Source organism: Numenius arquata, chromosome 20 (assembly GCF_964106895.1).
Source record: "Numenius arquata chromosome 20, bNumArq3.hap1.1, whole genome shotgun sequence".
Lineage (NCBI taxonomy): Eukaryota > Metazoa > Chordata > Aves > Charadriiformes > Scolopacidae > Numenius > Numenius arquata.
Window position 1 is genome coordinate 388,638 of NC_133595.1, and position 14,620 is coordinate 403,257.

Sequence of the window (14,620 nt, forward strand, 5' to 3'; positions counted from 1 at the left end):
CTTCCACCTCAGACGCAGAAAAAAACATGTAAATTCAAAACCTGTGAGAATTGAAAATTTCATAAGTGCTGCTGACCCTTCACTGGCAGCTCTGAATGTGAGAGAAATAAAGGAATTGTAATGAGGAACCTCATCTTTTGATAACAGGTTTAGAGGAGCCCAGAACTAAAACGGGTTTCATCCCTCCCTGCTGTGTGTCCGTGCCGGATGGGGCCAGTCCTGCTGGGTGGGTGTAATCCTGCTGCTCCTGCCTCTCCACCACATCCTGCATCTCCATCTCCTTTCCTCTGCGCTGGGAGGCGCGAGCTGACATGGTGCCTGGTGGAGCGTGCCCTGCTTGCCTCACAGCACACATCGGTCCCCGAGCTCAGGACCTGTCAGTGCACCAAAGCACGTGCACCCAAACTGCCCCCTGACACCCCCAGCTCCCTGAGCTCCTGTCCAGGCACAGAGACCACTGCTCACCATCGCCTGCACCATGTACCCTCACCTCCCCTCCTCAATACACCCAGGTAATTTGCACCCTTCTCTGTGTTTGGGAAGGACATCTTATCCACCGTTCTGCTGAATGCTGCCCACTCACACTCTCCATCCTGCTCCCTGCAAGGGCCACTTTTCAGGATGTCTTTGTGAGGGGAAGATGGGAAGCCAGGGAGGAAATGAAACATAAGATGAGTAACAAGAAATCTGTATAAGTGAAAGATTCTGGGGCTAAGCAGATGTCAGTGAGTGCCTGGGAATGATTTCACCTTTCAGCATCAGCAAAATGAAGAGCTGTGGATGGGCATCTAGATCAACAGGTTTCAATGTCTTTACTCTTTTCACAAGTTTCCTGCGTGGCACGCAACCCTGCAGGATGTTTTAAATCAGTAAAAAAATTCTTGCTTTTTTTTTTTTTTTTACTTCCAAGAATAAGCAGCACGGCATGCAAGGGAAGTTTTGCCAGCTTTGCATGCGGAAATCTTTCTGGCACCTTCAGGCGGTCTGCAATTCCCTTCTGGAAGGACCAGCATAAGCAGGAGAAGCAGCAACTGCGCACTGGGATTTCCCAAGACGCAACTGCCAGGAGTTTTCATCCAGGAAATGCGAAAGGCTCTGCTGTTTGTCTGGATATTGTGTATATTTGACAGCCTGCTCAGAAGAGGAGGTGTAATTGTGCCTGGGTTGCTGGATGAGGGACCCATAAACTGCTGAGAGTGCAGAGAGACAAGGATCCTGCCCATGCACTGCACAGCAAAACCGCAGATCCCAGGCAGTGCAGGTGGTGGTGGGGTGGGTCACAGGTCCCCGAGGAGCTGGGCTCTGTGTTCCCCAGACAGGGGAACTCCTGACACTCCCCTGTGAGAGAGATGCTTTGGGTTGCATCCCACAGACCAATAGGACTGCCCTGGAATCAGAGGTGGGATATGCGTCATGTAACTCATGGTAAGTTGGGCCGATCAGTTCAGGTTCCCTTTTGCACCCAATGGAGAGAGGAAGGGACCTTCACAAGGCAGGTGAAGTGCCATCCATTCCTACCCTTTCCTACTCAGTGCAGCAGGCAACTGCTCGGAAGGAGACCTCATGATGTGAGACCTGCATTTCTGCTCTGAGGCCTGTCCTGTGTTCCCAGCCCTTGCGGCACAAGCCAAGGTTGCTGTGGTCCTGACTCATCCCTCCCCAAGCCCAGCTTGCTCGAGGTGGGGAGACCCTGCCTTGATTGCAAAGCAGGCACTTCTGTCAGCCTCTGTTCATCCTGGGATGAGCCGTGCTGCTGTTTTGCTGCTTGGTGGTGGTTTCCAAGATGTGACCTATGGGATACTTCCAAACCCATGCAGAACTTAACCCATAACCCTTCCAAGGGTTAAACCAGCAGCTGTGGATGATGTTTCTATCTTACATCATTATCCTGAGTAATTTGCTTGGACATGATGCTAAACGACTGTGCTAAAAGCAGAGAGAGAAGGTGGTTTGGGAATACAGCTTTCCTTGGCAGACTAAGCTGGTATGTGATCAGACAGGAATCATATCACTAAATACGAAGCAGAGTTCACCATCTGTTAACACCATCCACAGAGTGCGTCTGACCCCTTGCAAACCTGCATAAAGTTGGCACAAACTGAGTGTGGGTGCAGAGCTAAGACGGGTGGCTTCATGCAGGGCTCTGCAGGTGCTCTGCAAGTCCAGACTGCCACCTCCAGGCACACAAAGCTCACAGAGCCTCACATGCTAATGACACAGCCAAATTTGGCCTGGACAGCTGTAAATGAAATGCTTCGGAGATGACTTATTGGTAGCTTGGAGTAATATTGGGTGTGACTAGAAAAGGAAAGCTGTTTTGCCGAAAAAAGACCAGCTCCCAACAGTGCAGGTCGGAATAAAATCTCTTGGGGGACATGTAAGGAGGTGTGAAAATCCTGATGGTTATTTTGATACATGAAGAGATTTATTTGCTGTCGTACATAAACCAGAATTTCCATTGCTGCCCCTTGAATGGAAGAGCTTGCCTCTTGGTCAGCTCCTTTCTCTGGACAGGAGCTGATCCTTTCCCCAAGGCCTCTCCACAAGGTTTTCAATCCAGAACTGGTTCCCGGGATCCCTGGGTGCCAGCCCTGTCCCCAGCCTGGCCAGACTGGAGAGACACTGCCTGTGGTGGGGCTCAGCCTTGGGAATGTGGAGCAATGCACGAGGTCTGGAAATACAGCTCTGTGTCCTGGAGAGGAGCCCCTGATGCCTGGCCCTCGCAGGACTGCACTTTCATGGCAATTTCTTCCAGAAGGGGAAGAAATAACATGTTAAAAAGGGCACAACCCTGGAGGTTGTGAGCAGGGTGATGCCCTGGGAATGGTCCTCAGGATCTCTCACAAGGTGATGCTGCAGTAGCTGTGGAGCAGCTCCGAACAGGGGCCCTGCGCGCACAGAGCAATGCCTGCCAGCAGACCTGAGTGTGTCTGCCCCTGGGGGAAGGAGCCAGGCACCAGCACCATCCAGCCTTCCCTGGAGCAAGTCTTTGCTTTGCAACTGAGAAAGGTAAGAAAACTTTTTGCAATGCACAAAACATTGTACATGTTGCAAAATGTGGATGCTGACTTTATTCACAACTGAAATAAATGAGTGAAATGTGTGTCCTCAGTGAACGCTGACGTGTCCCACCATTCCCAGGCTGCCCCACTGCACCCAGTGCCAGCAGTGTCCCACGACCAAGGTGTGACATGTTTGCTGTCCCTGCCTGCATGAGGGGGCGAGGGTCTGAGCAGGACCTGCACAGCTGTGTGCACTGGATATGCGTGCAGGATGAGGTGACCTTCAGAGGTCCCTTCCAACCATATTGAATTCTCTGGCAAATAAAGGCTCCAGCAAGCTAGAAAGTGAATACCTAAGGATGTGTTTGGGAGTGGTGGGGAAAGGAGGCAGGTCCAGGACAGGACAGCAACAGACATCCTCAGCCATGGTGTGGGTGGTAGTGCCAGAAATGCAAATACCAAAATGGGTCATGTAAGGGGGAACACAGAGCATGGGGCTTGTGAGCTCAACCCTCAGCACTGGGGACATGGTCCCAGAGCAGCTTGCCCAGCCTGGGGGCCAGTGCTCTGGGAAAGGGGGCACCAGAGAGAATGGTGAAAGGGGAGACTGGGCTGAAGGATGCTCTGGACAGGGCTGGCACTTGGTAGCACATAGGCAACTGGTGCAAGAGGGGCTGGGATGCCTGGGAGGACAGGGCTGCACAGCACCGTGGGGCAGCCAGGCTGGCCTTCCCCACGGTGGGGATGTGGAGCGGGGCTGCACTGCCTGGGGATGGTCACCTCCGTCCCCGAAGGGCTGCAACGGTTGGGGGAACGCAAGCAGGCAGGGTGGTGGATAGAGCCACTCCCACCTGGTGCTGTGGTGCCCTTTTCGTTTTATATGGCAAGAAAAATATGCTTCTTTTCTGCAAATGCAGGTAGTCTCTTTTTTCCTGCAACTCATATGCTGGTAAATCCTTCGTGGGAGGGCAGCTGGAACCACAGCTCGACGACTACAAGAAGCGCTTTGCAAACTCACATACAAGATGCTTCAGCTCAGACTTCAGGGGATGAGAGTTGAGGTTTTACTGGTTTGGTTTTTGGTTGTTTTGGTTTCTTCTTTTTAAAAAAAGATCCTGAATTTCTAGGAGAGGATAAGTCTGAGTCTGGGAAAACCTTCCAGAGGTGCCCGAGGTTCAGAAGAACTTCTGCATCAAGATATCCTGTGCTTAAATGATCTCTTGCATGAGATGCTCCTATGTAGCAATGACTTGGTGGTTTTGGGGAAGCCTCTCCCAGCCCCAACACAGCAACCCCCGCACAGGGACCCTACAACTGATCAGCCTCTTGGCCCTTCCCTGTCCCTGTGGCCCATCCCATGGACACTCCTGCTCCCCAGGGAAGCAACTTTCTTGTGTGGGAGGCTTCCTGGAGTGGAGGAAAGTGGTGACTAGGTGGGCTTGTCAGTGCTGCCCCCTCTGTGCCTCTGAAGCACCCGTGGAGACCCCCATGCTCTCTGCAAGTGGTGAAGCAGCTCTGTGCAGCACAGCGACAAGAACAGGCAAGGAGATGGCCCATGGGAAGAATGAGTTTTATTGCCCAGGAGGAGGTGCACACTCTGAACATAAAAGACAAACCCTGCCCCACCATCCCTGCAGCTGGGAGCAGCCCAATGACCCCACACTGCAGGATCTGACCTACGAACCACCTGGAAAGGGGCCATCTCGCAGCTCCCAACCTCAGATCCTGCAGCCCACATTACCAGGGTTGCCCAGCAAACCCCAAGGACACAGGACCTCTGCTATCCCCAGTTTGTTCATGATGGACTCACCCTCCGGGGAGTCCCAAATGTTGGGAAGAGAAGACACAGCGCCAACCATCCTGTGCTGCAGGGCTTGGTCTGACCTCCATCATGATGCTGTCCGCAGGGGGGGTTGTGTGACAGGTCTGAGTGCAGGACGCAGGGTGCAATACAAATTAAACAACACATTGCATCTGTCCCCCATTGCAAAGAGCTTCCATAGGAAGAAGTAAACTGCCCGCCACAGTCAGAGAATCCATCAGGACGCAAACGCCGTGGATGGAAAGCTACGCCAGCCCCAGAAAGGCCAGTTTAGCTGGGATTATTGCAGCTGAGAAATGGCTTTAACCCTCCCCCCACCCCCCTTGTGCCCAAACAGCACTGGGAAGAACAGACCTCAGGACAGATCCTACCAGTACTTGCATTTGAGTGATGCTGGATTTACTGTGCCAGTGCTAAGGACAGGATGCCGTGTGCCAGGCTGGTCCCTGGCAGTCAGCGTGGCTCCCCTCCAACACTTCTCCTTCTCCAGCAGACCCCCTCCCCAGCCAGGCTCCCAGAAGATTTTTTTGCAGTGAGTTCAGCCCCACAACTGAGGCTTCTGTGCTTTGAGACCATTTTTGTGTACGTAACATAGTATTTCAGTAAAATACTTCCCAAACCCATAGAAAATTCTATTTACACCCAACAGAAACCTTCCCAGCCCACAACCTGCCCCCCACCCCTGGCACATCTGCATCTCCACAGCCAACTCAGCCTCTCAGACCAGCTCCACAGGTCTTTGGAGGTCACCTCTCCACACCAGGCAAGCTCTCCAAAAGAAATGTTCCTGTGGAGGAGAGGAGGATCTGTGGAGGAAAGGCCAACTGCCCAGTCGCAGGGCTCACCAGCTGGGTTGTGCTGAAGGTCCTCTTTGCCCAGTACCCCTGTCCCCAGCCATAGGACTGTGTCATCGTAGCTGGAAATGTTGCTCAGGACCCCCCTCTGCAGATGACATGGAAGCCCTGGACACAGGCAGATAGTGTGGTAATGGGGCAGCTTTGAAGTTTCTCCAGGACAATATAAGAACAAAGAAGAATTTGGCAGAAATCTCTCTGTCTCTCTACCATGTGAGATGGGAGCAGTTTCTCCCACTCCTCTCTGCTCCGGTACGGTTTTGGGGGAGGCCGGACAAGAGGAGATGCCTGTTCTGCTGGGGGACAAACTTGAGTTTGTGACTCTAGAAAATGTGCCTGGGCTGCCTTGGGCTGCCTCTGCTGGATCCAGAGAGGAGCAGTGCTGGTGGGTTCAAGAGGTGGAGAGTCTTCTGCAGCACCATGGGGCTTCTTGAGGCTCCAGATAGCAGACCCTGGTCACCTCTCCTCTGTGCTGGGGGGATGTCTCCTCTGCATGCAGAGCTGGGTGTTTCTGGCACTGCCAGCTTGTGCTCTGCCCCCTGCCCTCCCGGGCTTGGTAGAGGTGGACCATGAAGTCACCTGCAGGCTGGTGCAGTTCAGGAGGTCCAGGTTGGAGTACACTGGAACTGGGAAGTGCTGGGAGCAGGGTTGTCTCTGCTGTGTGGCAGCCTGTGGGGCCCTCCTCAGTTCAGAGATTCTGCAAACTCCCCCGTTGTCAGATCCAAAGGAGCTGTGTGCCATGACAAGCCCAGTCCCACTGCTCCTGGTACTGCAGTTGCATCTGATACCCCTCCATCTGCAGGTGCAGCTGGGGCCATCCTTCTGTATGAAGGGGTTACCACCTGTCCTGCATTGTTGTGTGGGAACCCTCAGTCCCACAGGGACATGGGAGAGGATGGAAAGAGGCATGACATGTCCCTAGCCCGCTTGGAAGGCTGCTCTCCCATTCAGATGGGGTAAGGAAGCAACAGGACCATCAAGGTATCTGGAAAGCCACGTTCCCACTGACACTGTAATCAAAGAGATGCTGGTGGCGCTCCAGGTCCTCATCTGGTGCCCCTTTTCCTGCTCACCACCCTGCTGCCCCTTTGCCAGGGTAAGTGTTAAGGAATGCCTGATGCGGGTTTGCAAATCTGGCCATCAGAGATGCCTTCTGGGGCCATTTGTGTTCAGCAGCTGGGACCGCATGGCCTGGATGCTGCTCAAGATCTTCTTCTGGTGCCCCATCATGGTGATGCCCAGACTCCGAACGTCCCTGAAGAACAAGGACACTGTCAGACACCCCATGGGCTGGACCTGTCCTGGGACCCAGAGAGATACTGCTCCTCTCTGTGTGCACACCCCATGGACCTGCCCTGGACCCCACAACTGGCTCCTCTCCTCTTGCTTATCAGCACAAGGCTGCTGCAGCTGAGGGTCCATGGGCATCCTCCCAGGGACAGAGAGGCTGCCATTCACTTGGCACATCCTCCTGACAGGGCTGCTGTGACAGCCCCGGAGGGAGCAGGAGCAGGACGGGGATCACTCCTGACAGGCTAGTAGGTGACAAGATCGATGCTCTGAAATTGGATTCAGTTTTAGCAAGATGCCCTCAGATAACCCAGTCAGAAAGATGGATGGATGATGAGCCTTCCCCACTCAAAAGCTTCCCTGATGCGCATGAGAAACAAGGATCAGTATAAGCTTAATCCCACAGCAAAGGCCCCAGGTACAGCCCCCGATCAATGCACATGACAGCCCTCTGCCCGTGTCTCTCCCACTTCCCTTTCACTGGCTCTTTCTCTACCTGCCCCATCTCCTCCACACAGACCACCAGAGGTGACTTGGTACGCACACCCTCTCAGTACAGCTCCCACACCTTCTCTCAAAGGTCAGCACAGCCCTGGACATTGTCCCAGGTCTCACTACCATTTCCTTGTGGATGTGTCTCTGGCATCAAGGACCAACTAGATCAAGCAAGCCAAGGCAGAACTGTCACTGTTCAGGGCTAGTGGGATGGTGCACGGCTACCCAACAGGTGCTGTTTGTTCTCTGGTACTCACTCAATGTTCATGCGCATCACCATGCCCAGGGAGGAGTACCCTGCCATGGCGAAGTTGTCCCGGTAGTGCCCCAGCCGGATGGAATCCAGCCAGTCCTCCACGGTCAGACAGCTGGCCAGGTCGAGGAGACCCCTGTTGAAGGGTGTTTGGGTGAACCTGGGAGCAGGACAGAAGGGATTAGCTCAAGAGGTGATGGTCCTAAGTGGCCAGGCTGTGAGGTCCACCTCAAAGAGCCCATCACCCTGCAGGGGAGGGCAGGACAGAGAGAGCCCTTGCTCTCTTTACTAGGCTGGTAAAGGAAGGCATGCCACGGCATGGGCGCTGCTGCACATGCTTGTCCAGACCTTGGCATGGGGATTCCACAGTGGGAGCAAGGCAGTGAAATGCAGAACACTTCCCACTACCCACCACAGCCTGTGCCCATGGGCCCTATGCACGTCCATGGTTGCAGGGAAGCCACTGCTGCTAGTGTTGGACAGAAATATCCCTGATTTTCTGCAATCAACATGCTCTGCCCAGCATCAGCTGCCAGACCCTGCTCATCGTGGCGGCTCAGGGAGCCTTTACCAGTTCACGGTGGCTTCAGGGAGCCCTTACCGGTTCACAGTGGCTGTGCACTTCAAGTTGTCAGGGTTGCGGATGAGCTTGTCCAGGATGCCCACAATCTGGGAGAAGCGTGGCCTCTCGCTGCGGTCCTTCTGCCAGCAATCCAGCATGAGTTGGTGCAGGGCTGTGGGGCAGCCCATGGGGGCAGGCAGGCGGTAGCCTTCCTCCACCGAGTTAATGACCTGGAAGGAAGCCACACACTGGAGTGGAGCTGCACTCCCACCCAACTGGAAGCACCCCAACCAGTGGCACTCAGGGAAGATCCCTGTGTGGGAGCTGCTGGGGCCATCAGATGGGGAAGCAGGGGGTGTACACAAGATTCATGCTAAATGACAAGTTCATTGCCGGCGAGCTGTGTCAGTCTCTGTGGAGAGCTGGAAGCAGGCTGGATACTGTACACATACAAGAAATCACTGCTATGACAGAGAGTTTATTAAGTGGTCCAACAGGCCTAAAATATTGCAGCTTCCCTCCAGCAGACAAGCCACGAGAGCTGCACTCAGTCGTTCTACAACCAGGGCTTAGCACCCTGAGCAAGGCTGGAGAAAACTCTGCTGGAAGGAGCTGTGCAGAGGAGGTAGTGTAAACCACTGCATCCATGCCCTGTTGTCACCAAAGCCACTTACTAAAATAATAAAAACACTGGGTAGAGAGGGGACTCTCAGGACTCCCAGAGCATGGAGAAGGCAGATAGGTTTATAGTGCCCATAGGTGAAAAAAAAAAAAAAAAAAAAAAAAAAAGGGGGGTCCTGTGGTTCTGCAGAGTCAAAATACTCATTTTATTGCCTCTTTTTGGAAATTTTCCTCCCAGGTTGCACTCAGGAATATAACCTACATTTTCCTACAGGTTTTGTCCTACTCTTGATGTAAGAGTGGCTCCCCTAACTCTGACAAACCCAAAGCCTACTGCCAGGTGGTGCAAGCCTGGGGCTCTCAGCAGCCTCACGTGGGCAGTGGAAGGGATGGACCTACAGCACTGGGTGCAGGGGGGACTGGCAGGCTAATGCAGTGCAGCTGCAGTGGCCCTAGGGAAGCCCTGACTCCTTCCCATCGGAAAGATGGCAGAGCACATGCTGAAGCTCTCCGGCCAGCAGGAAGGCTTGTACAGAACAGCAGAGAGGGATGGAGAAACCCCTATTGGACACAGCCAGGCAGAGCCAGGAGTCACGCTGCAGCAAGGGGAAAGGTTGCTTGGTGCATATATGGCCAACACACCAACATCCCTGCTGAAGGGACAAGCACACTGGGCATGACCCTGTGGGGATGTGCGGAGAGGCAAGGGCTGCTCTTTGGGTCCCTTTTTCCCAGCCCCCCCCCCCCACTAGGCCGGCTTGGGTGATGGCAGGAGGAGAGGACACCACACTGCTGTGAATCCACTCACGTCCCGGTTGGTCATGTTCCAGTACGGGCGCTCGCCGTAGGCCAGCACCTCCCACATGACGATGCCGTAGCTCCACACGTCGCTGGCTGAGGAGAACTTGCGGTAGGCAATGGCCTCCGGGGCTGTCCAGCGAATGGGGATCTTCCCACCCTGAAAAAGTGAGCAACAGTGGAGACTCAGAGCATGCAGGGCTCAGGCATCCCTACCCCTCTGCAGCTGGGACAGCAGGTTAGACAAGCCATATGCTGGGATGGCATCTTCTGTACAGGACTGAGAAGGCAATCTGCACAAGATAAGCCTAGAGGCGTACAGGAAGGATGACTTCAAGGTATTTCCAGTAGAGTAAGGAGAAAGCCGTGTTGTTTTACAAGGTCTCCTTCATGCACAATTCTGGTCCTCAGTGTTCAAGAGAGAGGAATTCAAAGTGATGAGGTAGAGCCAAGGGCCACCAGAGCACAAAGGCATGGAGCTGACAGTGGGCACAGGCAGAGAGCCTGACTTGAGCAGACAAGGAGAGCAATGGCAAGTGCTCCCTGTCCATTACTACTTTGGCAGGCAAACACTGAAGTGGAAGACTTGGTGAATTAAAGAACCGTGCTGACAAAAATGAGAACTAAATGGGCTAAGAGTACATTTAAGCTGAAAATATTGTTGCCAGACTTTTGAAGAGGAAGGCTGTGGCACAGGGAACATAGGATGGGTGTCCCAGAGCAGCCAGGACAGGCATGATGTGCCTGGGAACACTTTTCAGGTACCCCTGTCTAGGGAGAGTTGCCTTCACCCAACTGAGTCCTGCCTGCTCTGGCACACTCTTGATGGGGACTGAAAATGAATGATGTGTCCTTTGGGAGAGTTCCTTTTGGAAAGGCATCTCCTGAGCAGATCAAGGACAACAGAAGAGGAACACAGGATACCATCCTGTCACAAGTTTCTGAACAAGAAAGCATCCTCATTTTCAGGATGCCCTGACTGAGACCTCACCAGAGATCTTGTGCTCCTGATCCTGTCACGGCATCCTTGTGGCTCAGCTCTACCTGGACTATGCCCCTTGTCTTCCTCCAGAGCAACCAGCTCCACTGAGTTTCACTGTGCCAAGACACCTCAAAGCCTCTCCTTGCGACATGCCCAGTGACTGCTCCATCCTCCAGTGACCTTCCTGCTTGCATTCAGACTGGGGACATGAGGCAGAGTCTCTAGAAACTGGGCAGGACCAGAAAGGGTCAGCAGGTAGGTCAATGCATGAGCTCTGGTCACTCTGGTCACCTCCCTGACCCAGTGTGGTCACTGACATACTGTCTCTGGAAATTTTTTTGCGAGGATCAAAATTACTGTGGGAAGCTCAGAGACTGGCTTGGTGGGAGGAAGGCCAGGCTGCGTGTGCGTCTGTAGGCCACGGACAAGAAGATGGGCTGCCTAGCTGATGTTGGGCCCCTTCTTACCCTTCCAATGAGAGTCCCAAAGCCAAGAGGCAGAAGTTGCTGTACTTGAACAAAGCAGCAAGAACCTTCCCCAAAATTAAAGGATCTGAAATATCAAGTTATTCCTCAACAAACCAAAGGGAGCAGCTGAATACAAAGACACACAGAGGACATTATGGCTCACTTCACCACTTGGGTGAAGCCAAGCCAAGAGCATGAAGACCATGTTGTCCAGGCTGGGCCACTGTGCACTCATTCCTCAGAGCAGCAACTGATTTGGGTTCTGCTCTGCAGTGCCATGAACTATCCAAAACCAGCCTGGAGCTCTTTCTGCTTGTCTAGTCCCAGTCCTTCTGAAAAGTGATGCTCAAACTCCTCAGCTGCAGTTCCAAACTGGCTGCCATTGAGAACTGACTATCCACCACTTGCCTGAGGAGCACACTAATTCCTTTCATGGCCTGAGAAGTGCAAAAAGAGCACATTCCCTCTATTATTTCATTTTGTCTCCAATGACCTCCAGTGCAGGAGTACCTCAAGCTCCAGAGCTGTCAGGTTGGACAGAAAATCTTAAAACGACTTCACAAACAATAGTGTCCTACTGTAAAAGAAAATTATGTAGATTGCAAAGCCAACTCCCACCCTTTCCACCCCTGAATGAGGGAGAGTCACATGGAGAAGCTATTGTGTGGCCACACTACTGAAAAGGGTTACCATAACACTGACCAATAGCCCTAGGACAGCTGAATGACTGGATGGAGCTACGCAGTTGTCCTGGTTTCAACTGGGATGGTTAATATTCCTAGTAGCCTCTGTGTTTTGGATTTAATATGAGAATAATGTTGATAAGAGGTATTGATTTAGTTCTTGCTAGGTAATGCTTATATTAATTCAAGGACTTTTCTGCTCCCCACAGAAGCTGAAAGAGAGCATAGACAGGACAAGCTGCCAAAGGAATATTCCAAGCCATAGACATCATGTTCAGTATATAAATAGGGGTTGGCTGGGGGGGCAGAAATCCACAATCACTGATCAGGATGGACTGGACAATCAATCATCAGATGGTGAGCAATTGTATCACGTTACTCATTTTGTGTATTCTTTTATCATTATTGTTATTATATTCTCTTCCATATCTTCTATTAAACTGTCTTTAACTCAACCCACGAGGTTTCCTTTTTTCCCAGTTCTCCTCCACTATCCCACAGTGGGGGGTGTGGGGTGAGTCAACAGTTGCATGGTCCTGGTTGCCACTTGGGGTTAAACCATGACAACAGTCTAAGGAAGGATTCCAATGGGGACATGAGACTGTCCCTGTGCAGTGGACCATGCATGAGCACAGGAGCTGTTGGCTGGGGAGATTTCATCAACTCCCTGCTCTCCCTCCCAGCTTCTCTTTGTTCACTGCACACTTCAGTTCCAGGATGTCCCTGTATGAAGGACAATGCAGTAAGCCTCAGAAGTTCTTTGGGTTCACGCTCTTGGTCCTTATATCAGCAGTGAGGTGACTATCTATCTCCACTTCTGCCCTGCCTACAGAATCACAGAATCACAGAATCGTCATGGTTGGAAAGGACCTCTGAGATCACCATGTCCAACCTTACACACACCAAACACCCCTACAATCTTGGCCACTACCTTGACTTCAGGGTGTCTTAACTTTTCCATCTGTCAGTGGCCCAGGGCAATCACTGTCAGTAAGGATCAGCGAGACAGCAATGCTAGGAACCACGCACCGTGGTGGTATACGCAGCATCGGGGTCATCCTCCAGGATGCGGGAGAGGCCAAAGTCAGACACTTTGCAGACCAGGTTGCTGTTCACCAGGATGTTGCGGGCAGCCAGGTCCCGGTGCACGTAGCCCAGTTCAGACAGATACCTCATACCCGCTCCAATGCCACGCAACATGCCCACCAGCTGGATGATGGTGAACTGCCCATCGTGTTTCTGGAGAGGAAACAAGCCAGAGCTCATGATGATTTTCACCAGCATCCTATTGAAGCTGATCTCATTAAACACACCCTGTAGTACTTCTCATCTTTGGCTTAGTACCTCCTCCAACCCCAGTGCCTCTCTCTTGTCCCCCCAGCCAACCTCCTGTCCTCCCAGCGCCTGTGATACACCGCTCGGGCAGGTGTCCCTGCCTTTGCGATGCCGCTCCAGGGAGCTGGCCACCATGGCCTGGAGCTGGTGTCTGCTGGAGAGCTGAGAGCCCAGAGCACAGCAGTTGTGCAGGGGTCGCAGTGGCTGTGGGACTGAGGAGCAGGAACCAGCCTCTCCTCCAGACACTCAGCCTAGGGGGATGTGCAATGAATAAAAATACGGAAGAGCTCCTTACCCTGAGGAAGGTGTCTAGCGAGCCGTTCTCCATGTATTCAGTAACTATCATTACCAATTTGCCTGCAGAAGACAAGGGAGGTCAAGTTAGCAGAGAAGTCACCTTCCTCTGGGAAGCCCAGTGCCAGGTTTTTACTGGGAGAGACATGAATCCAGGCCCATGGATATCTTGCAGCCCCATAGGGTGGTCTCACCCGTGCACCACGCAGGACTGGCACAATGGTGGGGATGTGGCAGTAACCCCGACACTTACCCCTCCTTCCAGGTGCAACTGATGTGGCTAGGTCAGCTTTGTTATCCCACTGAAATTTGCATACCATTAGCATAACACTTTGCATCAGAATGTGCCTTTTTGAAGGAAGACTTCAAATTATGATTCAATACAGGCAGCCTTTAAAATAAACGCTAATGGGTAGGACATCTCCTACACCAACAGCCCTGACTTGAGGCGCACTGCAGAGCAGGAGGGGACCAGCTGCATGGGAGGTTTGTCCTGTAAGAGAAGGCAATGGGGGGGGATGGAGGAGTGCCGGGTAAAGAGACATCTGACAAGTGAGCAACTGGGGCAGCCCAAGGATGGAGTGCACCCAAAGTGAGCCATGACCCCCATCTCCCAGGGGGCCCACAGGGAGATACGTCCCAGCTCTGCCACACCATAGGGTCCCATCCCCACCAGCCACATACTCCTGGTCACCACGCCCTCCAGATGGATGACGTTGGGGTGGTCGAACTGGGCCATGATGCTGGCTTCGCTCAGGAAGTCCCGTCTCTGCTTCTCCGTGTAGCCTGCTTTCAGTGCCTTGATGGCCACAGGAATCTCCCTCTTCCCTGGCAACTTCAGACGGCCATAGCACACCTCTCCGGACTCTCCTGCAGGGCAAGGGAAGGTGAGGGAATGGGGAGCTCCTCAGCTTCTTGCACCAACCCACCAGCAGCACCGATCACCCAGTCTGCCAGCACGCTCCCAGCACACTCCATCCCCTCAGGACTCCTGGGCTCTGAGTACAGAAAGGGTTGCCCATCTCTGGCTTCCAGTGCCACCTCTGGGAACTGGGCAGAAATATCAGAAACCACCTCTCTCTGACACCTTTTACTGAAGATGATGGGCTGAGAGTAGTGATTACACTGGTACTTGCTTTACCACTTCTAATGAACAAATTTG

The 14,620-nt window shown here is 52.9% G+C and overlaps 1 protein-coding gene across 1 annotated transcript in view; it reads right to left on the reverse strand.

The window, feature by feature from the left end:
* Window positions 1-6,818: 6,818 nt before the first annotated feature.
* The window catches only part of EPHA8 (EPH receptor A8), a 52,508-nt gene continuing 44,706 nt past the window's right edge, over window positions 6,819-14,620 (reverse strand). Inside the window, exons 11-17 of the mRNA XM_074161513.1 lie at window positions 14,143-14,328; window positions 13,460-13,521; window positions 12,859-13,068; window positions 9,708-9,857; window positions 8,318-8,508; window positions 7,721-7,876; window positions 6,819-6,933 (exon numbers count right to left, since the gene is read on the reverse strand). Of these exons, the coding sequence (XP_074017614.1) occupies window positions 6,819-6,933; window positions 7,721-7,876; window positions 8,318-8,508; window positions 9,708-9,857; window positions 12,859-13,068; window positions 13,460-13,521; window positions 14,143-14,328 (1,070 nt within the window). The remainder of the gene's footprint in view (window positions 6,934-7,720; window positions 7,877-8,317; window positions 8,509-9,707; window positions 9,858-12,858; window positions 13,069-13,459; window positions 13,522-14,142; window positions 14,329-14,620) is intronic.